General features: G+C 35.4%; 1 protein-coding gene and 1 pseudogene across 1 annotated transcript; both read left to right on the top strand.

Moving 5' to 3' along the window:
• The first annotated feature begins 7708 nt into the window (after positions 1-7708).
• LOC100766945 lies at positions 7709-8635 on the top strand (annotated as a pseudogene).
• Positions 8636-10759: 2124 nt separating this feature from the next.
• On the top strand, positions 10760-20776 carry LOC100769655 (olfactory receptor 1537-like). The gene is given in 3 exon segments (XM_027412192.1): positions 10760-10764; positions 19958-20526; positions 20529-20776. Coding segments are annotated over 3 exon segments (822 nt in total).
• Positions 20777-26801: the final 6025 nt, after the last annotated feature.

Here is a 26801-nt window from a genome sequence, read left to right as displayed (position 1 = left end):
CTCCTGTAGAACCCCAGTATTTATCCCTTGCTTAGGTATGGACTTTGGGAGCCCATACCACATAGAGGAATACTCCCTGAGCCAAGACACACAGGGGTGGGCCTAGGCCCTATCCCAAAGGATACGAAAGTCTCTGATGACACCCTATGGAAGGCCTCACCATCCAGGGGGAGCAGAAAAGATATGTACAAGATAAGGTTTTAGTTGGGGGAGGGTATGGGGAGGACGGGTGTGAGAAGGGTGTGAGAAGTGAACTGGGATTGTTATGTAAAATGATCCTGTTTCTAATTCAAATAAAAAAAAAGTTGGAAAAAATAATTCCTATAAAACAAAACAACAAAAAAGAGGGATAGCCTAAGGAACAACACCAGTGTTTGTCCTTTGCCTTTTATGCGCTCATGGGTACACATGCACATACACATACACTTGAGCACACACACGCACACGCACGCACACACACATACACACATACACACACACACACACACACACACACACACACACACACACACATGCACCTTCATCCTACACATACATAGGTACAAATAAATAAAACCTTGGGGTACATTGTTGCATGCCCATAATCCCATCCACTTGGGCAGATGAGGTGTGAGTCCTTAAATATATAAATTACAGACTTGGATATGACACAAAAGCAAACTTTTTGTGAAATGGAAATTGGCTTATTAATGTAAATTCTCTAGTCTCCTTACAGTAAGATGTAAAAGTCAGAAAGATTTCTGGCTCTCAAAAAGCAGCTAATCAGAATGTGGGCTGGAATCAACCACACTGTTTAGTAGCTTATAAGAAATGTAGAATCTCAACTTTTACTCACATTTCATTTGTCAAAAAGGGATTTTAATATAGATGGTCTCTGTATATAAATATTTATGACCAATGTACAAATTTTGATGGTAGAAAATAATTAACTAGTAGGGAAATGACATTTGCTTCCCTCTCAAGGGTTTGCTCCCTGAGGGTTGGACATCCTTGGAGAGTGTGCTGCCTTGCTACTTGGAGTTGGCATATGTAAGTCCAGGGTACAGTTTTAGAGTATAGCAGGCAGAACTCCTCTGGTGACTGTTAAAGGTGAGATGAAACCTCTAAAGGTGAGACCATTGCTATCTCTAGAGCTGAAGAAGCTCTTGGGGATGTTAACCTATTATTACATCAGCTTCAAAAATAGCTCTGAGACTGAGGACTAGGCTCCAATGTCTCAGCACTGACCATTACAGAACACTGAGCACATGTGACTCCACATCAGTATTAGCAATTTTGCAAGTGGCATGTAAATTTTGGTCCTGAGACTTTTGGACAGGAGGGCGATGTGTTCATCCGAAAGTTGGATTAAAGTCATAAGTCTAGAGGAACGACTGTGAAAGGTCTGGAAAATGCTCCTCACTGGATTAATTTATTCACTTATTCAGAGTAATTTTAAAGCTTATACAATGCACCAGCCACTTTCTCAGATCCCAAAGGTGAAAAGTTTAGCCCACCCCCTGCATTCTGCTGTGGCTTACAGTATAAAGATATGATGCTTTCAAGTTAATTTTCTAGAATTCACTAGGAAGTTCAGTCAGCTGTGATGAACTGGAGAAGGTTTGCATTATCCATTCAATTTTAAAAATAACATTTTAAAAAGGTAAACCTTCACGTGGGATGGGCTCTCAAAGTCTCTTCTTACACCAGGGAAAAATACCCATCTCACGTGAAGGGATGCACTCTTGCCCTGGACACATGGGTAAGGGCCCAGGCCCAGCCCAGGATGATGTGGTGGACTTTGAGGAGCCCCTGTTGAGGGTCCTACCCTGCCTGTGGAGTGGAGGGTGGATGGGGTGGGGGGTAGGCTGTGGGTGAGGGAGGAGGGATGGGGGTGAGGGGAGGGAGAGGGAGAAGGGATCAACATGTGAAACAAGCTTGTTCCTAATTTGAACTGATAAAAAAAACAAGTAAACCTTTACCAGAAAATTGAGTAGAGAAATTGGAATAGTATGTCTGTATCTCTGACTGACAATATTTTATATCCAGGAATAAATTTCCATTTTTCACTTTTTTCTTCCACCTTTCCTTCCTTCCTTCCTTCCTTCCTTCCTTCCTTCCTTCCTTCCTTCCTTCCTTCCTTCCTTCTTTCTTTCTTTCTTTCTTTCTTTCTTTCTTTCTTTCTTTCTTTCTTTTGTTGTTGTTGTTTTGCGGCAAGGTTTCTTTATGTAGTGCTGACTGTCCTGGAACTCAATCTATAGACCAGGCTGGGCTCAAATTCAGAGATCTGCCTACCTCTGTCTTCCAAGTTCTGGGAATAAAGATGTGAGCCACCATTGCCTGACTTGTTTCTTTATTTTAATTAATATTCATGTAGGTAAATAGCTTAAATGTCACACACAAAATGAAGAGCCTCCTTTTTGCTTCCTTTAGGATATGTTAAAAATCCTGAGAAATCTCCACATTACTTAAGAAAAAGTATTTTCTGGATGATTTTTGGTCTGTCAATGTCCCTCTTCAAAAAGGGGCATTTACCATTGGATTCACCACACATAGGCCATGCATTCATGTATAACAGTGCTTCAAACCTCTTGAACACACAGATAATGGTATTATTAGTACAAGGTAATGGGGTGAGTACAAGAGGGCTGTTGTTTCTGATGGCAACCAACAGGATTAAAGGACACCAGCATGAAGGCTAAAGCTCAGCACCTCAGCATGTGCTAAGTATGTCTTGATGTTCTGATCATAGCCTTTGACTGGAATGTGTATTGCATATCTTATTTGGATATTATCACAGTCTAGCCACTGCTTGTTTATAATGATGTCTCAGATGTCCATTTCCTTATGCATCATCCAGCGATGGGTGGACTTTTCTGATTTTGGAAGGATTTATGCCTTGATGTTTTCATATGGATTACATCAAATCATTAATCCTGAAAGAGAAGAAATTTTTTACAACAAAATTATATATTCTTAGTTTAATTTAAAGTTTGGTCTTTGGATATACTTCCCTAGTTCTTTTTGTCTTTAATGGCTGAAGTTGTAGTAACTTTGAAGGCATGCATGCCACAAGAAGGGAGGTGGCGGCGGGGCAGAGGGACTGGGAAGAGAGGCTGCAAGAAAGCTGTGCCTGGAATGTAAAATAAATAGATGATTTAAAAAAAGGAGAAAAAGGAGTACACCTTACCCTGGGTGATGTCTGGCCTCAAGCTTAACTCAAAAAGGGAAAAGGTTTATAGTGTTAGACTCCATGAAACCCTTTTAGTATGTAATTCCTACAATGGTGACTATAATTCAAGCAATTAAATTCAATGATAAGATCTCTCCTACATTACAGAATTTATAGCCACACTAAAGTAGCTTTAGTTAATGAATAATTTGAAACAATTATGACTAAGTATAACATGTTTTCCATTTTTAGTTAATCCCGATGATCAATGGGGACCATAAAATATTTTGCAAGCAAAAGTTGAATCTATAGACATTGGAATAATTATATGGTAAAAACATTTTATGACTGATATAAAATATAAAAATAATTATCATCATGTTTTTAACTGAATACAGGTGATAGCGTTCTTTAATGGTTGTTAATTAGCACAGATTTTCATTTATTGTGCAACATTACTATGAATATTTTTGTACTTAGAATAAGCACATCAAGTTGCAATGATAACAAAACTATTTCAAATTTTATTGCATTTCCTCCCAGCTTTATTTTATCTGTAAATTTTATCACATATTTGGATCCCAATTCTAATTAATATATGCTAACATGGCAGGTTGAGGTTGTGAATTCTTTAAAGCAGTGTGGATGCCACTTTAACATTTAATGACCTAAGGACATAGAAAGAGACCAGAGGGTAAGGTGAGAGGAAGAAAGATACTTGAGCATGCCATTACAATGTCTTTACTTAATCTTATCTCCCAAATATACAAATATTTTGAGTTTTTATAGTTTTACAGTATTATTCTTATTTTTTAGGCAGTTCAGATCTCCGCATGCTACCTGAAGAGATTTATATTCATGATGTCTGGTACTGAGTGAAGAGTTCTATATTCAATAAATAGTTCTGTAAATATTTTAATGGTTGTGTAAGCTGCCAGTCTATACACAATATAATATAACTTCCAGCTACAATGATGACAGAGAAGGTAATGGCACTGGCTCATTTAATACAACTGAGTATAGAAACAAATTATTTACAGATGTAGAGATGAGTTTGAAAAGAGTTAGAAATTAATTTGGAGCTCTTCTGCAGAAATTCTGATTTCTCTTGGGGATAAGGCTAAGACTACAAACAGAAAATGTAATAAGTTTTGCTTTTCTTCATCAACAGGCTTATATTTTGCATTGGCAAATTTTAATTAATGCTATCCCCATCTTAGGTAAGTTTGAAGGATAACAACATTGGAAAATAAATTAATTAATTCACATTTCATATTCCTATTTGTTTTACATCTGATTGAAAAGCTACTACATAAACTACTCTCTTAGAAATTAAGGCATGTATTGGGCAGACAAGGTGACAAAGACTGTACATGCACTGGCCAAACAACCCTGATGACCAGAATTTTGTCCTCAGAACCTACATGGTACAAAGAGGAAACAGGTTTCCAAAGTTCTTCTGCACCCTTCACGTATGTGCTATGACATAGACCTGTCCACACACATATCATACAAACACATAACAATAAGTATAACATCTAAAAAACAAACTAAGTACTTGCCAGAGCATATTAAATATACTGAGATTCAAGAGGAAGTTTTGTACTGAGGATTAATTAATTCTAGAGTTGTCAGATTTCATTGTTTGTAATGTTTTAAGATCCATACTTTTAACATCTGGCTATACTGATTTTTCTAGCAAATTCTGAAATGCCCTAAAGTAGACAAAGTTTGCTGTAAGTATTACACTGGTTCCTTAAATGCTCTTAATTCATATCTGAAATCCACTAATTGGGTTATTAACCTCTCCTCATATCTGTGAGGCTTGATTTCTTTGCCAGATTGATCACTAAAATTTTCTATGGTGGGTTCTTTTTCTAATAAAATTTTCTTCAAGTTTCTCTCAGGATTACTTAAAACATTCAGTATGTACAGATTGGTGATGTTTTTATTAAATTGACTTCTACATATGTGGTTGTAACTTGTTCATATTTTGTCATTCATATTTCATTTTCATTTAAAAATTCAATTGAAATATGTTTAATATAAGGATGCACAATAATAAAATAGAAATACAGAGTTAGTCATTTGACACAGAAAGACTAGCAAAAATAAAGCTTGTGATGATGCACAAATATCAGACAAAGCAGCTTCAAACCATATAACAACAAAGAGAAAGTACATCATAGCTTAGTGAGAAAGGACGTAGCTTGAGTTTGAAAAATTAAAGTAAGAAAAATATAAGCAGAATTTTTAGTGCAGAGACTACTGTTCTTTGCTCAATATGTATTAGAAGAGCATCCAAAATTCATTGTATGTCATATAAACAATATAATTGATAAATAAACACACAAAATATAGGCATGCAATGCTGCAAAGCAGGTAGGGTATTATTTGGGCAGTATAATCTCCAATAGGCTTTACTAATATTTTTTAAAAGTTTAAAAAGCAACACGTCCTTGGTCTGACAATAATGTCAAGTATGGGTTTCATCTTGTGGAGGAGAAAACAGTTCAATACTATTATGTTAATGCCACCATTATGCCAATGAAAATGTCTTGTCAGTCCAGATATTATTATAGCTCACAAGTTTCCCAGCTTGTTGACACTGCTGAATACATTTCTCCTCCAGTAGTGTCCATAGTAACTTCTAGCACTCTAAAATCTAGCATTTAAGGAGGAAACTTCCAGGCCAGTACCATCTTGATATTTCCATGCTCTATGACCAAGAACATGGTGCCTTCAATGACAAGGTCTTTCTATTGACCTGTGGAGTTTAACAAATAGCATTGAGAAGAGTTTGTAATTTTTTAGGGATTAATAACACTTCTCTAACCAACAATTCCAAAAGAGGAAACCCATTAGCTCAAGAGAATGGATGAATATAAGGGAACCACGTCCTCTAGACACAATAGGATAGCTGCACATATGAATTCACAGTGATTGCCATATTATATAGAAGTCTTGTGCAAGATCAATCCAGACCAAATCTCTCCTATAGTCATAACCTTTTCCCTGTGTTTTCTGACATGCTCATCTTTAAAAAACGTCATCTGGGTGATTATATCTCCAGAACTATCCACTGGAGTATGAGAGCCGTGTTGGTAAGTACACAACTGAAGACAATGTTTGCCCCATTCCAGAGTCGATTAGTAATCCAAAGATTGGTGGGAGGGGAAGTGTCAGATCCTTTCCTACCCTCATCAGTTCTGTGATGGACTATTTACAGGCTCAGTCTTATGTGGGCCATGGAGACAGCCAATGCAGCTGTAAAATCATAATTTGGCTGGATCATTCCAAGAAGACAGTTTTTCACAGATTTTACTTTTTCAGCTCTTACATTCTTTCTGACACTCTACTTACATGATTACATTTCAACTTTTGGCCTTTGTAATGACTAAACTCTAATACAGTAAACGTACTTTTTCGGCACAGTGATTAATTTTTTTCACCATTCAATAGGATAGAAGATAATCAATTTATTTTCCACTGAACATATGTGTTTCCGCATTGCAGTCTTTCTTAGTTTACAAGAAATAAAGGCAAAAATAAGAACAGATTGGAGACTGTTTCTCTAATTTTAATATGTAGAAATGCAGGTTTTTCATTTGCAAAAATGTCACTATCAACTAACAATGCAAAATCATATTGTAGATTTTCTGAGTGATAAGATGTCAGTAATACTTATTACTGGTTTTAGCTGGTTACAAAAAATACATTGTGCTGGCTGAGGGCATCATTAATGGTAAGTAAGCATGGATACCTTGCCTTCATGGCCTCAGGGTTTAACCACGATTGACTGACTCTTTTCCTATCAAGAACTGGCTCACAAAGAGAAACCTATTCCTAAGAGAACCATGTTTCCAATACATAATCTTAGAAGTACCTCATGTAATTGTTGCTCTAAATGCCATTAAATGTTCACATTTGGGAATTTAATGACATTAGAATTAGTAAAAATGGATGTTTTGGAAAAAAAGCTGCGAAAATTAGATTTTGTATAAAAATTCTTCACTGTTTTTAGGAAAAATTGCTTACTCAAAAGTATGTCACCTTTCTGTACTGATATTTACTCTACTTCTCAATTGAGGGATGTTGCTTTGAAATCACAAAAATTATCAAAGCTTGGCAGAGTGATAGAATTTTAAATGAAAAAATATTCATAATTTCTTAAGGATATGTTTAAAAATAACAATAAATGATAAAATTTATTTTTCTAAATGATACATTAAGGTAATCATATAGAGAGCAAAAGTATTCTAAAGCAGAAATAATTTATATGTGAACTTTGTGTACAGGAAACAAATTATAAAGTCACTGACAACTTTCTCTATATATCTCTCTATATATGTATGTATATACATGTGGATATATACACAATATAAGTTATTTTGAAAAGTGTTTCTTTGTCCAGTCTTGCCTCTCCTAGAACTAGCTCTGTTGAACAGGCCTGCCTTGGACTCACAGAAATTTAACCTGTTCTGCCTCCCTAGTGATGGGATTAAAGGCTAGCTACCACCACCAATTATTTTCTCCTTAAGGATCTCAAGGAAGAACATGGCAGCAGGAAACAACTGCACAGTGACTGAGTTCTTCTTGGCTGGGCTCTCAGAGAAGCCAGAACTCCAGATGCCCCTCTTCCTGCTCTTAGAAATCTATGTGGGCACTGTGGCAGGGAATCTGGGCAAGGTCACACTGATTGTGCTCAGTTCCCACCTGCACAACCCCATGTACTATTTCCTCAGCAGTCTGTCCTTCATTGACTTCTGTCAGTCCACAGTTGTCATCCCCAAAATGCTGGTTGGCTTTGTGTCAGAGAAGAATCTCATCTCTTACCCTTCCTGCGTGACATAGTTCTATTTCTTCATTATTTTTGGCACTGGAGAGTATTACACATTAGCTGCAATGGCATATGACCACTATGTTGCCATCTGTAAACCCTTGCTTTACAGTGTCACCATGTCCTATCAAGTTTGCAGTTTCCTATTGCAGGAGTGAATATTTTTAGTGTGTTCAGTGCATCAGTTCACACAGGATTCTTGACAAGGATTCAGTTCTGCAAATTAGATTTTATCAACCACTCTTTCTGTGATCTTCTTCCCCTCTTGAAACTTGCACACTCTAAAACCTAATCAACAATGAATTGTTGATTCTAATTTTTGGTATACTGAACATATTTGTCCCAATCTTGACCATTATTTCTTCTTACATCATCATTATTGACAGCATCCTCAGCCTTCAATCCAACCAGGGCAGGTCCAAAGTATCTGAAGTTCCCACATCTCAGCTGTTGCTATATATTTTGGTTCTGTTGTATTCATGTACTTACAGCCATCATCAGTGAATTTGATGGACCAAGGGAAAGTGTCGTCTGTGTTTTATACTACTGTTTTTCCCATGTTGAACCCCTTGATCTATAGCCTGAGGAATAAGGATGTCAGTGCTCGCTTGAAGAAAATACTTCAAAGAAAAACATTCATGTAGTCAGAAGTAATGTGAGGATTATTTATTAGAAAAGAGATACTGTTAAATTTCAAAAAACATGACTTTTCTTTTATTTATTTTTTATTTATGTTTGGAATATCATATGCAAATACTCTAATTACATCATTTTCCCCATCTCCCTCCAGTCAGTCATGTTTTCCCCCTGATCTCTATCAAATTAATGGCCTCCTTTCCTTTAATATGTGTGAGTATATGTGTGTGTGTGTGTGTGTGTGTGTGTGTGTGTGTGTGTGTGTGTGTGTGTGTGTGTGTGTATTATGGGGCTTATCCTTAGGAAGACTGATTCTGTTCTTAGCCATCATCAATTGACCATAGGTCTTTATCTGGGAGTGGAGTCCCTGGAGGTTTTCACCTTCTACATTGGTATATCAACTCATATCATTTTTGGCTCAGGTTTAGCAAACTATATTGTTGAGAGCCATGGTACCATTTTCCTGTCTTACGCAGAAGACCAAATCTCATCACAACTTTCCTTGTCCTCTGACCCTTAGAGCATTCTTTCTTCCTTCTCTAAAATTTCTCTGAGTCATAGGTAGAGTGATTGTATTATAGACAATTAATTGTGTTTCTTCACCCCACCATCAGTTGTTCCCTGTGTTTAGACCAGGACAAGGTATGGATTTCTGTAATGGGCTCCATCTGTTGTAAGAATAGTTAACTTATCTGTGGGTTAGATGATCTGTGCTAAATATGCAGTTAGATACTATACTTGTTTAGGAGAATGTATTATTAGATTGTTCTCTAAGTCCTATGACCTCATTAGCAACTCATAGTTAACTGTATTTATAGAACCAGGAATAAAGTCCCCCTTATTGAGTGGACCTTAAGTATAATTTCATAGATATTGATTACTGCCATGATGTCACTGCCACTATTGCACCTTTAGTGATGACAGCTTGCCATGCTGGTTATTATTGTGGTTCCTAGGTGTCACAGCTGGCTAGAACTATTAACTGTTTTACTTCCTGGGAAACTTCATAGTTATATAGCACTTTGCCATTCTATGAAAGCCATCCTCACAGAGTAGGTTTCTAGGCACAATTAAGGTCTATTCATCAAAGTTCAAATCCTGTGTCAGAATCCTGTGTGTCTTTACAATAAAGGCTTACTTTAAATTTCTGTGAAGCAACCAAGAGCAACAGCAATAGCAATAGCATATAATGTTTTGGGAGGGCTGTGCATGCATGCCTGTGTTTTGTGTGTGTGTGTGGGGGGGTATTTATATGTATGTATGTATATGACTATAATTTTAGGAAAACATATAATATGATTCTCCATGTCATTTTCCAAGCATTCTTATTAGTATTTATCAATCTTTCTATTTTCCTTTTTACACTATTTTTCCTCGCTCTCCACAAATACAACACTTCCAAGTTTTTTTTCTATTTACCACTTCATAGCATCTGTACCATCATTCCACTCTAGAGTAGATGCCCACCCCCATCATCCCCTGTTATTTTTCTGGTTTCTGTAGTAACTCTAGATTATATACTGACACCAAAGATTTGGATCTAGTTATCCTCAGTAAGAGGGACCATGTGGTGTTTATTTTTCTGGCTCAGAGTTACCCCACTCAATATTGTCTATTTCCATCTATTTTATGTTCAAATTTAAGATTCCCAGTTTTAAATATATAGAATTCTACTGTGTATATGTATTATGACTTCATTTCAGTTTATCAGTTGAAAGTCATTGGGTCATTTTCATTTCCTAGCTATTGTGAATACAGTTACAATGAAAATGTGTGAATAGTAATCTAGGGTTTATAATAAGTCCTTTGTTCAATGATTGTTATTACAGGGTCAAATGGAAAATTATTTGTTTATTCATTTACTTATCTATTTATAAGTCACACATCCTATTTTCATCTTGCTTCACCAGTTTACAATTCGGTCAACAATGAATAAGGCTTATCTTTTCCCCACATCTTCTCCAATTTTGGTGTCTTTGGTATTCTTGAATTTATTTCAACTGTGTTAAGATGAAATCTCAAAGGTGTGTTTATGTTGTTGTTAGTTTATTTTTCTAATTTGATGGGTTGGCCAAGGTGGGATGTTCCTTTCCATATTCAACAGGTTAAGTGTGTTAAATATTTTAATAAACATGAAGTAAGTCACCACTAAAGGTGTATTTCCATTGTTATTCTGAATCTAACAGCTGACAGTAAATATTACTTTTCACAAAGATGGTGACATTATCCATATCCCAGCCTATACCTCTAGAGAAGTCCCCTGGTCTACCAGAAGCCATGCCAGTAGCAGGTACCACAAGGAAGATCAGCCAGCAGCCTGCCAATATTTCTCAGAGCCTGTCCAGATTTCCTGTAACATCTCTCCCTCTCCTTGTCACCATAGTCTAGTCCACAACTCTGGAAGAGGACCCCTTCTCTACCAGAGGACATGCAGGTACCTGGAACCTCAGAGGCTAATATGGTACCCAGAACCACTAAAACCCCCTCATCTACCAGAGACCTCACTAGTACCCAGAACCCCAGAAACTTAGCAGCAACCCTTATGCCTCAAACCCTGGAGATCATGCAGACTGACAAAACCACAGCAGAGGTTCCCCACTGGACCAAAGGACTTGGCAGTCACCAGAACCACAGGCAGCTCAGGCCATATGACAAGAGATGAATCAGAAACAAAGGTAAAAAAACACTCATCCAACAAAAATAAACTCAAAAATCAACACTTAGTACTATAGTTACCACAAACCTGGATTTGCAGAGAACAGCTTAAGAACACAATCAACATTAGCCTGGGCAATATGTCACCACCAGAGCCCAGCTATCCTACTACAGCCAAAGCACAAGCACATGTGATCTTAAAACCAACTTAATGAAGACAATAGATGTCCTCAATGAGGAAATGAATAAATCTCTTATAGAAAACCAGGAAATCACAAGCAATCAATTAGAGGAAATTAATAAATCCCTTAAGGAAATACAGGAAAACATGGAATACAATGGCAGGGAATGAATAAATCTCTCATGAAAAATCAAGAAAAACAAGGAAAAATCAAACAGGTGAAGGAAATGAGTAAAACTCTTCAAGACTTGAAAATGGAAATAGAAACAATAAACAAAAAACAAACTGGGGGAATCCTGAATATGGAAAATCTGTGTAAGCAAACATGAACTGAAGACTCAAGCAACACCAACAGAATACAAGAATTGAAAGATGGAATCTCAGGGACAGAAGATATGATAGAAGGAACTAATACACTATTCAAAGAAAAATTTGCATCAAAAAAAAACTCTTGACTCAACAAATCTGGGAAATCTGAGACTACAAAAAGATCAGACCTAAGAATATTAGGAAATATATGAAGAATTAGAAGAATCCCAGATTCAATATCCAGAAAATATTTTTAGCAAATTAAAGAAAATTTTCCTAAACTTAAATGGACATGTCTATATAGGTACAAGATGCTTTCAAAAAACTAGATTGGACCAAAAAGGGAAGTATCCCCTGCCACGTAACGATAAAAATACATACAGAATTAACAAAGAATATTAAAAGATGCAAGGGATGATGACAATGTAGCATATAAAGGCAGGCCTATTAGAATTGCTTGTGACTTCTCAATGGAGACTCTAAAAGTCAGAATGGCCTGGACAGGTGTCTTACAGACTCCAAGAGAACACAGATGCCAGTCAAGACTATTATTTGCAGCAAAGCTTTTGATCATCATAGATGGAGAAAACAAGATATTTCATGTCAAATTCAAAGTTGAAGAATGTCTACCCACAAATCTAGCCCTACAGAAGGCCAGAGAAGGAAAATCTTATCACACGAGGGTTATATACCCTATGAGAATGCAAGCAAAATCAAAAGAAGAGAAATACACACACTACCACCAGCAGCAGCAACAAAGTAACAGGAATAAACAAGCATTTGTCATTAGTATCTCTTAATATCAATCAATTCAATTTGCCAATCAAAAGTTACAGGCTAACAGAATGGATGCAAAAACAAAATCCATCCTTCTGCTGCATACAAGAAACATCTTAAAAGTAAATACCGACATTACTTAAGTACAAGTTTGGAAAACATTTTTCTAAGCAAGGGCTCCAAGAAGCAAGCTGATTTGCAATTCTAATATCTAACAAAAGAGATTTCCAACCAAAATTAACATAAAGAGATGGGGAAGGACACTTCATATTAATCAAAGGCAAAAAAATCTACTAATATGAAATCTCAATTCTGAACATCATTGACCCAAAGATGTAAAGACACTTAATTTCTAAAAAAAAAAATACAAAACACAAAACAAAACAAAACAAAAACAAAACAAAAAAAAACATTATTGAAGCTTAAATCACTCATCAAATGCCACACATCGATAGTGGGAGACTTCAGTATCCCCACTTTATGGAGAGATCACTCTGATCATTATCTCTGGCTTGAATTCTAGAACATCTTCATTTAGGCTTTGAACTACCTTTTGTGATTGCTACCCTTTGTGTGAAGTGTTTGATTCTTCTTTGAGTTCTTCCTGAGGATTCAGAGTTTTTCCAAACTTAGTTATGAGAGGACTTGGATAACCAAGATGCCTCATTGTTGAGAATTGCTTGGGCAGATGATGCTTCCTTCAAACAACTCCAAATTAGAGGTCTTAGTATGCAGAAATTTACTTGCTGCTATGCATAAATATTATTACAATAAAAAAGTTTTTGTGAAGCAACCAGCAGTCAGTTCACCAGAATCTGGTTCCCCCGCTACTTTGCAAAGCCAAATTTTATCTTGGAATGACCAAATTCTTCCACAGACCCACACATAACAAAATACTGATACCCCATTCTCACTAATGGACAGGTTAGCTAGACTAAATTAAACAGAGAAATAAAGGAGTTAATAGATGTTATTATTCAAATGGGTCTAACAGATATCTGCAGAACATTTCACTGGAACACAAAAAAATATACCTTCTTCTTAGCCCTGTTGGGTCCTGGAATTGTGCCAATAATGGGGAACAGACCACTGAAGTCTATGACCCAGAAACAACTTTATTCAAAAACACCTGGAGGAGGACTTCTAACTAGTTATGATTAGAGAATTACTTGAATCTGTAGTCTAGGGAAAACTCCTGTTTACAGTCAAAGAGAGTACCCACTGGGGTGTGTGGAGTTCTGATGGTTTTACAGGAAGGGAGAGGGAGATATCTGGATGGACTAGGGAGAGGAGAAGAATATATCTAAATTCTAAAATTGTTTTAAATAGTGAAAATAATTTTGTTAGTGAGTGCTTTAGATGGTGCTTATTTGAAGGCCCATATTGCTTTGTTGCCAAAGAATTTATTGAATATAACACAAATCTCACCTTTAATGACAACAACAAAAATTGTGTTAAATTAGATAAGGAAATATTAGTAAAGCTTAAAGGAAGATTAGGACTTATACCTGTGAGCATAATCAATGGTTTTTCTGTATCAGTCATTTCATGTGATACTTGGACCATAAAGAAAGAAAATTTATTATCTTACTCTAAAATACCTTTGTTGATATCATCACTAAGAACTAACATCATAGTCACTGTGGTCCTTCAGGGCCTTTCAAAATTTATTATTTATTCCTGGGTCTTATTTGCCTATCTATGTCCTTATAGACTGTAGAATTCTGAAGAGAAGATCATCTGTTTCTTTATATCTCTATCCTGAAGGTTACAGGAAACTGTATCCTTAACACTTTTAAATTAGTTTTAATGTTTGTCTATATTAATACTGTGACAGAATATACTTGAATCATTATCAGCACATAAGTACTCATTACCATTTATAATAAATATCATAGCAGCTTCAGTATCAACCAAGTTATTGATATAATGCTACTGAAGACAGAATTAAATATGCAGATTTAAAATACAATATGTTAAGTACTTATGCATTATAATTATATATTGCTTGAATTCATACAAACTTGAGATGCTGGTTTTTTTTTCATTTTCACCTGTATTTTGTAACAACCTCATGTAACAAATGATCTATTGAAACTGGTTACTTTAGTTATCTCATTCGTATGTTCCTGTAAATAGTAGTGAATGATACAAAAATTATGGTTGTATATTAGATATGTCTGAATCTTCGTGTTTCTTTTCCCTATAAGGAAAACTGCAGTGATTGAAAAATTATTGTTGAACCTGAGGAATACTTCACTATAATAAATAGTTCAGTCATAAAAGGAAAAAAGACCACATGGACCCATTTATATGAATTATCTCTAACAGTAAAACTCTGTGAGCCAGAGAATTCAATAATGGTTGTAAGAACCTGGGAAGAGAAGATATATAACACACATAATCAAAGAGTTCATAGTCTCAAGTATTTCAGGTGAAGCAGTTCTATATTTTAATATATCCATAAGGATATTCTATGTAGTAACATGCTGAAAGTTTAAAGTATGACATTGTGTAATTGAAACTATTTGGCACTAAATACTATATCAAAAAGCCTTACCAAAATTACAGACAAGCCGGGGACACAAATTGCTACAAGGAAACTTGGGGAGGTGATAAACACATCAGTTGTATTGTTAGTTTTTCTGGTGAGATGAACATTTACGAAGTCCAAGACAGTGAAAACATATATAGTAAATATATTTGGTTTTTCGTTACTCAATTTACTGAAAATAAAATATTTGTCATTAAACATTGTTCTTCTTTTTCTTATTTTAATTAATATGTAAGATGCATCCAACAATGGGAACATTAAAGCCACTTATGCAAAGCCGATATTGAGGAATTCTTCACCAAGGACAAGGGCATTCAATCATTAACATGGCACAAGCATACCTGAATAGAAGCCAATGGAATTAATTGTGCCTGGTAGAACTGGGATGCATGGAAAGTGAGTTGAATAAAATGGATCAAAGTCTACAAACTGTGGCACAAATAATAAAAAAGAGACAGATATAGGGGTTCAAGCTTCAAGCTTCAAGCTGGAGATCAGAAAATCAAAGCAGCCAAGTCACTAGCTCATCTTTACCTCAGGCTAAAAGGACTGATCCTGTCTCCACAAGCTCTCACCAAGCTTCAGACTGCTGCCTTTCTTCAGCATGCCTGGAGAATAATTGTCCACATGAGACCCTTTGATATTTATACCTCCTGACTTCAGAGATTAAGGGCTGTGATCCCAAGTGCTTGATCAAAGGCCTAAGCTCTGTTACTCTTTACTCTTGTGGTAGCCTTGAACTCAGGGAGATCCATCTGTCTGTTTCCTGAGTCTGGGATAGCTTATGGCTGAATTTTCTTACAAATCCCCAGTCAAGCTTTAATAAATCATAAATAATATATCAACACAATAAACATTGTTAAATCTACCATAATCTACTGTGGAGATCTGTGATAGAGGCTATTATTTCCTAGGGCAGTTTGCAAGGGACAAGAAGCACAATAAAATTAGCCAATTAAAAGACTCAGATATATAGAAGGTCGTGTGACTTGGCCTGTCTTTGTTGGTGTAACAGAACAGCAAAGAATGATAATATATAGTGGTTAGAACTGTATTTATCTTTTCATAACTTTCTGAAGACAGAGAAGGTCAAGAACAAAGCCCCTATCAAGAGCAGTCTGTTTTCTTACATGATGATATAGCAGAAGACTGAAGGAAAAAGATTTCAAAAAAAAAGAATGAAAGAAAAGAAAAAGATACACAGGACTATGGGGATACAATTACCTCGGTACCCAAGCCACACAAAGACACAACGAAAAAGAGAATTACAGACCAATATCCCTCATGAATATCAATGCAAAAATATTCAACAAAATACTGGCAAATAGATTCCAAAAACACATCAGAGAAATCATCCACCATGAACAAGTTGGCTTTATTCCAGGAATGCAGGGATGGTCCAACATATGAAAATCCATCAATGTAATCACCATATAAACAAACTGAAAAAGAAAAAACACATGATCATCTCACTAGATGCTGAAAAAGCCTTTGACAAAATCCAACATCCCTTTACGGTAAAGGTCTTGGAGAGATCAGGAATAACAGGAACATATCTAAAAATGATAAATCTAATATACAGCAAACTAACAGCCAACATCAAATTAAATGGAGAGAAACTCAAGGCAATTCCTCTAAAATTTGGAACAAGACCAGGCATCCATGCTCTCCATATCTCTTCAATATTGTACTTAAAGTTCTAGCTAGAGCAGTAAGACAACAAATGGAGATCAAGGGGATACAAATTGGAAAGGAAGAAGTCAAAATTTCACTATTTGCAGATGATATGATAGTTTACATAAGTCACCTGAAAAACTCTACCAGAGAACTACTACAGCTGATAAACACCTTCAGAAAAGTGGCAGGATACAAGATTAACTAAAAAAAAATCAGTAGCCCTACTATACACAGAAGATAAATGCACTGATGAAGAAGTCAGAGAAACATGACCCTTTACAATAGCAACTAACAACATAAAATGTCTTGTGGTAACACTAACCAAAAATGAGAAACACCTTTATAGTAAGAACTTTGAGTCTCTAAAGAAAGAAATTAAAAAATACACCAGAAAATTGAAAGATCTCCCCTGCTCTTGGATAGTTGGGATCAACATAGTTAAAATGGCAATCTTGTCAAAAGAAATCTACATATTCAATGCAATTTCCATAAAAAACCCAACAGAATTCTTCACAGAACTTGAAATCACAGTACTCAAATTCACATGGAAAAACAAAAAATCCAAGATAGCCAAAGCAACTTTGTACAATAAAAGAAATTCCGGAGGCATCACCATCCCTGACTTCAAGCTCTATTATAGAGCCATAGTCCTGAAAACAGCTTGATATTGGCACAAAAATAGACAGGCACAAAAATTGGTCAATGGAATCAATAGACCCATATCAATCAACCAATAGAGTTGAAAACCCTGATATTAACCCACACACCTAACAACACCTGATTTTTGAGAAAGAAGGTAAAGTTATACAATGGAAAATAAGAAAGCATCTTCCACAAATTGTATTGGCATAACTGGATTCAGACATGTAGAAGATTGCAGATAGATCCATATCAATTGCCATGCACAAAACTTAAGTCCAAATGGATCAAAGACCTCAACATAAATTCATCCACACACTCTTAGAAGAGAAGGTAGGTGGTTCCCTCGAACAAATTGGTACAGGAGATCGCTTTCTGAACCTAAAACCAGTAGCACAAACACTGAGATCAACAATTAATAAATGGGAACTCCGGAAACTGAGAAGCTTCTGTAAGGCAAAGGACACAGTCAGCAAGACAAAACACCAGCCCACAGAATGGGAAAAGGTCTTCACCAACCCTATATCTGACAGAGGGCTGATCACCAAAATATACAATGAACTCAAGAAGCTAGCCACCAAAACTTCAAACAATGCAAGTAAAAAGTGGAGTGCAGAACCAAATAGATAATTCTCAACAGAGTAATCTAAAATGGCTGAAAGACACTTGAAAAAGTGCTCAACATCCTTATCCATCAGGGAAATGCAGCTAAAAACCTCTCTGAGATACCATCTTACTCATGTCAGAATGGTTAAAATCAATAACACCAATGACAGTCTATGCTGAAGAGGATGTGGAGAAATAGGAACATTCCTCAATTGCTGGTTGGAGTGCAAACTTGTACAACCACTTTGGAAATCAGTATGGGGTCTACTCAGTAAAGTGGGAATCAGCCTAACTCAAGATCCAGCAATTCCTCTCTTGGGCATATACCCAAAGAATGCACATACAATAAGAACATTTGTTCAACTATGTTCATCGCAGCATTATTTGTAATAGCCAGAACCTGGTAGCAACCTAGATGCCCCTCAACTGAAGAATGGATACAGAAAATGTGGTACATTTACACAATGGAGTACTACTCAGCAGAAAAAAAAAAAAAAAAACAATGGAATCTTGAAATTTGGAGGCAAATGGCAGAAACCATCCTGAGTGAGGTAACCCAGTCACAAATAGATAAACATGGTATGTACTCACTCATATATGATTTTTATACATAGAGCAAATGATTACCAGTGTACAATCCACACTGCCAGAGGAGCTAGGAAGCAAGGAGGACCCCAAGAGAAGATTGCATAATCCCTCAAAGAAGGGGATGAGGACAAGAACCCCTGAACAAAGTGGGAGTTTGGTGTGTGGGTGAAGAGGAAGGAGGTGGGTAATTAAAGAATTTAAATTAAAAAATTAAAATAAGATACAAAGGACCAAAATCAGCCCCTTAGGATCCTACACCTGTGGCCACAATCCTGCTCTCATAACAGCATTAATCACTTTTTCACATGATCTATGCTCCCTATAATGGTTCAGCTTCTTCAGTATGCTACATTGAAAGTTATTTTTCCAACACTCCCATTTTGAAGACACATTATGTCACAAAACATTTTTCTCAGCTTGTATAATAGAGGGGAACTTAATGTAGAAATGTGATCTTCTTGAAGTTATTATAGTTTGAAAACTAAGAAGTCTGGTGTTACTATATAAGAAACTGGTATCATGTACTTACTATGAGGTGTTACCTTATGATTTATAATTTACCCAGAATGAGGACAGCTCTCCTTTGTGAAAGATTGGCAATAATATCTGCTGAGTCAAAGAAAAACAAGGGTCCAGCAAATAAGTGCAAGCTATCTCATTTGTTTTCATAGTTATTTTCTTAATATTTTGACAATAATATTCTGATTTCTGTTTACTAATATTACATTTATATACTATCAACTACATTTAATAATTCTCTTAGCCAATTCTGGATTTTCTGTATGTTCAATTATATTTATAAATTAGAGATATTTTAACTCCTATATTTCTAAACTACTAGCTTTTAGGTTCATTTTTTGGATGATTTCTCTACCAGAATGTATCTAGATTAAAGAGAAGAGGTAGATAATTCTTTTGTTTATTCTTTTAATGTAAGATATTCAATTTGTTCTCATTAACTAGAGTTTGATTATGGATCTCTTGTGTATAATGTTTTTACTTTACTAGATGTAAAATATTTTATACAAAAATAAAGGTGTTATTAACAACATGATAACTATTTGAAACACACAATAAGGAGAGCTAGACTAGTTTGCATGAGGTATGAAATGGGTACCAGTACACATAATTTTAATGATAACTTTACAAGTATGTCATCATGTGTATGATTGTTTCTTTCATATCCCCCTTTGCCAGTACTACAAAATATTTGACTGTTGAGATAGAAAATAGGATGACAGAGGATTGGAAACAACTGAAAATATTTGAATTCTGTTTAAAAATTGAGTGATAGGAGAATGGATAGTCACATTTTTCTTTTATGTGAAAACTTCTTACATAAAGTTTCCAGAAGAACAAAGAAGAAGTAAATCAAACCACATTGACAGAGTTCATCCTTGCTGGGTTAAGTGAGAACCAAGAGCTCCAGTTGCCCCTATTCTTCATCTTCCTAGGAATCTATTTGGTTACAGTTGTAGGAAACCTGGGCATGATCATCTTGATTCTGTTTAGTTCTCAGCGGCACACACCCATGTATTATTTACTCAGCAGTCTGTCCTTTATTAACTGCTGTCAGTCCACTGTCATTACTCCCAAAATGCTGGTGAACTTTGTGACTGGGAAGAATGTCATCTCCTACACCAAATGCATTGCTAAGTTCTACTTCTTTGCTTTTGTTGTTGCAGAATGTCACCTGTTGGCTGCAACAGCATATGATTGCTATGTGGCTACAGTAATACTTTACTGTAATCATATCCCCTCAAATACATTTATGGATGGCAGCTGGGGTATATGATATGGGCTAAGTGCCACTGCTCACACTGTCTTCCCAATAAGATTGCTTTTCTATAAGGCTATATAAGAAACCTTTTACTTCTTTGATATTTCCCCATTACTGAAGCTCTATTGCTGTAGTATTTTGCAAATGATTTACTAGAACTGTCCTGTGTATTTAAAATTGTTTTACCAGGTATGAACATCCTTTATTCTTACATCTTCATCATTGTCAGCATCCTTCACATTCAATCCTCTGTGGGTAGATCCAGCACCTGCAACTCCCACATTTTGACTGTTTCTGCCTTCTTTGGTTCTACTGCTTTCATGTAACTTCAGCCATCTTCAGTCAACAGCCTGTAGGAAAGTAAATTGTCATCTTTGTTTTAAACCATTTTTGTAGCTAAATTGAATCCCATGATCTGCTGCCTGAGAAATAAAGATGTTAAAGTTGCCTTTAAACATTTATTACAAAAGATAGGTTTCCACTCAATAGTTTTTGTTAGTAATAGAGCATAATTTCTGGATAATGTAGGATGATATTTTCTACAAGCAGGGATTTTAATACTAGAAATGGGACTATTGTTAGTGATTGTTTGGAAGAAATGTACCAAAAATGTGAAAGTGGATTCTCACCTCTGTATCTTTGGAGAAGTGCTACTCTCTTGTACAACCATATTTCATTCAAGATAGCATACTATAACACCTGCAGAAAATTCTGAAATTGTTTTTGTGTTTGGGTATATTTATATACATGAACCCAGCTCTGTTCAGGCAAGCCTCACTTGTCACTAATATTAAGCTCAGAATGGATAAATTTCTTCAAAATTCCTTTGTTCAATGTTGTGTAGATGGCCTTCCTGACCAATTGGCAAATGTTTCAAATATACTTTTCCAAATTCTGTATCTTAAGCAATTGAAATGAAATTAGTTGTGCAATAGGAATATTGTGTTCTTCTGACTTTTGAAATGTATGCAGCATTATATTAATGTATATACAAGGTAAGGACTAGTTCACAGTGCCACCCACAAGTTATTTACACTATCTTAAATTAGATTGCAATGGTAAAGAGTAATGGATGAACAATGCAATTTTACAGTTATCTGTGCAAGATTCTTCACACAATTGTGTATCTACTCAGTTCCCTGTAATTATTTTATTCATGTCTTTTCTTTTTAACATTCTTTCTTTTTAAATAATTTATTTATTTTTATTTTATGTGCATTGATGTTTTGCCTGCATGTATGTCTGTGTGAGAGTGTCAGATATTGGAGTTGCAGACTATTGTGAGCTGTCTTGTGGGTGCTGGGAATTGAGGAATTGTACCTGTGTCCTCTGGGAGAACATCCAGTCCTCTTAAGCACCTAGCCATCTCTCCAGTCCTTTATTTTTAACTTTATTTTTACTATTTTATTGTGTCCTTCACATGATACATCTCAATCCCATTTATGTCCTGTTCCTGTGTATATCCACCCTCTGTCCTTGTAGCCTTCCTATTCCAGAAAAAAAATTAAAGAGAAAAAAGAAAAGAAAAAAAAGGGAGAAAAACCTCATCATGGAAGATATAGTGTGATATAGAGATTCACACAGAAACCCTTTTGTCCATATATATTTATTTTCAAGTGTTCATTGCAAAGTCCTTGGTCTGGTTCATATTTCCTTTTAATATAGACTTGTGGCATTTTTCTTTCTTAACACTCCAAGTTTCAGAATCAGATATTATATTATTTCACTGTAGCATTGATTTGTATCATTATTCACATGGAGAAAAGAGCAAATTGGAAAATTGTTTTATAACTAATGATAAGTCCCATTCACAAAATTATGATCAACTTTGAGTGAAAAAATGGGGTGCAGATAAGGAGACCACTAAATATGGGATGCTCTTGATTTCTCCTGTTCAATTAAGGCTTTGTATTATTTAAAGGAAGAATACCATGGTTTACTCTAAATGTGTTTTCCATGGTTTTATCAAATTAGATGTTAAGAAAAAGCTTCACACACACAACCAGATGCTAGTCTGCACTTTTGAGGTTCCCTCTTTCCAGGTCACTTTAGATATGTATCAAATAACCACCTGAAGACAACTTTAAGAGTCTAATGACAAAGTAAGTGTATTGCTTTTTTATTTTGGTTTTAGAAACAATATCTAGATCAACTAGTAGATAAAAATTAAATTACACAATTCCACAATCATAAATTCAAGATATTAAAAAGGTCATTTAGAATTAGGTCTGGAAAATTAATTCATTGTCTAAAGTACTTGCTTTACAAGGAAAGGAACTAAGTTGAACTCAAAAATCAATTTTCAAAAGTAGAGACGTTGACTGGCAATTACAAGCACAGCACTGGAGATAGAGACACGAAGATTGCTCAGGCAATCTAGTCGTCCAGACTAGCTAACTGCTGATTGCAGACCAGTGAGAAACTTTCCACCAGAGAAAGTGGACAGCCTATGGGAACAACTCCAGTGTTGGTGTTTGCCCTTCTCATGCTTATTCAAACATATGTACACATAACTTCATTACATGCATACACATACACAGACAAATATTTAAAGGTTCTTCTTACATTGATGCATGCCCATAATCCCACATACTTTTTTAAATTTTTTATTTGAATTAGAAACAAGATTGTTTTACATGTCAATTCCAATTCTCTCTCCCTCCCTTCCTCTCCTGCCCACCCCCCAACTAACATCCTACCTATCCCATACCCTTTCTGCTCCCCAGGGAGGGTGAGACCTTCCATAGAGGGTTTTCCAAGTCTGCTATATCTTTTGGAATAGGGCCTAGGCCGAAACCATTTTGAGCAAGGAAATGCCACATACTTTGATATATGAGGCTTAAGTTCTTAAATATACAAATTACAGAGTTATATATGATATAATTCAAACTGTTTGTAAAAAGGAAATTGTCTTTTTATTTTAAATTCTCTAGCCATTTTTCACTAAGATGTAAACATCAAAAGGTCTTCTGAATTTCCAAGACCAGCTGACTATACTGTGTTCTGGAACCAACAACACTATCTTATAGCAGATAAGAAATCTAAAATCTTAAATTTTACTTAGATATCATTGGTCAAAATATTGTTTTTTTTTCAGATAACATGTCTAAATAAATATTTAGCACAAATATTGAGTATTTGGATGACAGATAAAAGATTAATCAGATGTGAAATGGCATTTGCTTCCTTTTAAGAGTTTTCTCCCTGAGAGCTAGAAATCCTTGGAGAGTGCCTTATCATGCTATTTAGAGCTAGCATATATGAGTTCTGGGTACACCTTCAGAGTGTAGCAGGAAGAACCACTTAGGTTACTGTAAAAGGTGAGACTGTTGCTAACTCTAGAGCTGAAGAAGCTTTTGGGAATGTCAACTTAGCATTATATTAACTTCAAAAATAGCAAAGTTAGTCACAAGTCATAGAAGCCAGACACACACCTTTAATCCATGCAGCCAGAATCAAGGAGGTGCTGATACAAACCTTTAATCCTAAAACTCAGCATTAAGAGGTAAACTGATTTCTTTGAGTTCAAGGCCATGCAGGACTACAAGACATTGAACCATTCTAAAAGAGTAACAGATCACATGCCTTTACCCCGGTACTAGAGGGGTATAATTGACAGAAGCAGGGTCTTCAGTATTAAGTAGGAGGCATTCATTCTCCAGCTATGCTGAGGAGAGTTTATAGTCTGAGGCTTGGTGAAAGCTTTTGGAGACAGTATCAGCCCTTTCAGTCTAAGGTAGAGGTAAGAAGCTAGTGGCCAGGTGCTTTACTTTTCTGATATTCAGCTTAAAGTTTGAACCCCAATATCAGTCTCTGGGTCTTTTGTTTGTGCTGAACAGAACAAAGGAAAAGATAGATTGGACAGAAAGATGGCCCAAAACTCTCTTTGAAGCATGGCATTAAACTGATTTAAATTAATTTAATCACAAATTAAATCAAATCAAATCAAAATGCACAACTATTTTGATTTTTATACTCTTTCATTGTTATTCTTATTTTTTAGGCAGTTCAGATGTACATGATACCTGAAGATATTTATGTTCATGATGTTTGGCATAGGACTAAGAACTATGTATTCAATAAATTTTAAGAGATGAAAAAATAGATTTGTGAAAATTTTAATGGTTGTATAAGCTACCAGTTTATCAACAATATAACATAACTTGCAAATACAATAATAAAAGAGGAGGTAATGACATGGGCTCATTTAGTGCAATTGAATATAGAATGTGGAAAGTGATAAAAATATTAATAGTCAATAGTCAATTGAATAGAAACAAATTATTTACAGTTGTAGAGATGACCTTGAGATGAGCTAGAAATTAGACTGAAGTTGTTCTCCCTAGATTTCATTTTCTCTTGGGGATAAGGCTAAGACTATAAGCAGATAATACAATAAATTTTGCTGTTCTTCATAAACATGTTTACATTTTTCATTGTTAAACTTTTGTTAGTCCTGTGATCATCTTAGGTAAGTTTAATGGATAACAGTATTGGAAAATAAATGAATCAATACATACTTCATATTCCTTTGTGTTTTATATCTGATTGAAAAATAGCTATGTACAATGCTGTCTTAGAAATTAAGGTACTTACTGGGCAGACAAGATGACAAAGGGTATAAATGCACATGCCATGCAATTCTGATGACCTCAAATCTATCCTCAGAATTTTCATGTTAGAAAAATAAAACAGGTTCTCCAAGTTTCTTCTCTTTCTTTACATGCATTCCATGGCATACACCAGTGCACACACAAATCTTACAGGCAAACACAGTAATAACAATAAGTATAACATCTAAAAGAGAACTAGGTACTTGCCAATAGTGTATCTGTATGTTAAATATAGAGAGATGCAAGAAGAAAATTTTGTACTGAGCATTAATTACATCCAGAGATATCAGATTCCATTATAAATAACGTTTTAAGATGCATACTTTTAACATCAGAATATACTGATTTTTCCTGCAAATTCCGAAATATCAAAGTTGCTTTAAATACTCCACTTGTGTCAGAAATTCTCTTATTTCATATGTAAAATCCACTAATTGGTTTATTAGTGTCTCCAAATATCTGTGAGGCTTGATTTCTTTACTGTATTGAATATTAAAAATATATCTAGGGTGAGTTCTTTTCTTATTGAAATTTTCTTCAAGTTCTCTCAGGACTACTAAAAATATCCAGTATATACATGTTTGTTGATGTTTTCATTAGATTGACTTCTAGATATTTGGTGCTAACTTGTTTGTATTGTATATCATTCATATTTAATTTTAAACAGAATTCAATTGAAATATGTTTAATATAAACATACATAATACTAAAATAGAAATACAGAGTAAATGTTTGGCATGAAAAGACTAGCAAATATAAAGCTTGTGATGATGCACAAATATCATACAAGTAGCTTCAAACAGTGTAACAACAAATAGAAAATAATTCATTGCTTAGTGTGAAATGGTGTGACTCAAGTTTAAAAAATTAATGTAAAAAAAATATAATAAGAATTTTTAGTGCAGAGATTACTGTTCTTTACTCAAAATGTGTTAGAACAGCATCCAAAAAACATTGTGGATATGTAATATGTTTTAAAAAATTAAAAAATAAACAACCAAAATATGCATGTGATGCTGTGTAATAGACAGTGTATTATTTGGGGGGTCATTCTAATCTTTAAGATGCTCTGCTAATACTTTTATAAAGTTTAGAAAGCAACAGGTCATTGGTCTGATAATAGTGTAAAGTATCTATCTCATCTTGTGGAGCAGAAAATGTTTCAGTACTTCCATCACATTCATACCACCTTACACCAATGAGAATGTCCTGCCAGCCCAGATGTTATTTAGTTCACATGGTTCACAGCTAGTTAAGTTTGTTGAGTACTTTTCTTCTCCAGTAGTGTTCATAGTAACTTCCCAAACCATCCTCATATCTCTATGCTCTGTGACCAAATGCAGGGTGCCTTTATTAACAAGGTCTTTTCATTGAGCTGCAGAGCATAAACAATAGCATTGAGTAGAGTTTGCAATTTTTTTTAGGGACTGATCACACATCACTGACCATCAACTGGAACGGAGGAAAGCCATTAACCCAAGCTGAAGGATGAATATAAAGGAACACTGTCCTCCAGATACAATAGGATATCTGCACATATGAAGTCACAGTGATTGCGATATAATATGTAAGTTCTGTGCAGGCTTAATTCAGACAAAATTTCTTCAAGGAGAGGGGAGTTGGGTATGAAGTTTCCCCGCTTCCTGAGCAGCCAATATCAAGTCAAGACTGTGGAGAGAGGGAGACTGATTTTCTTTAAGAACAGTGTCCCTGGTAAGTCAACCATATTATTGTGGAAGTCCACACATCTCACAATACATGGGCAGCAGAAACTGAGCATTATGGATGAAAACAA

The sequence above is a fragment of the Cricetulus griseus genome, chromosome 4 (genome assembly GCF_003668045.3).
Source record: "Cricetulus griseus strain 17A/GY chromosome 4, alternate assembly CriGri-PICRH-1.0, whole genome shotgun sequence".
NCBI classification, from domain to species: domain Eukaryota; kingdom Metazoa; phylum Chordata; class Mammalia; order Rodentia; family Cricetidae; genus Cricetulus; species Cricetulus griseus.
Note: the sequence above shows the minus strand (reverse complement) of the source record. Positions and strands in the feature narration are given on the sequence as shown.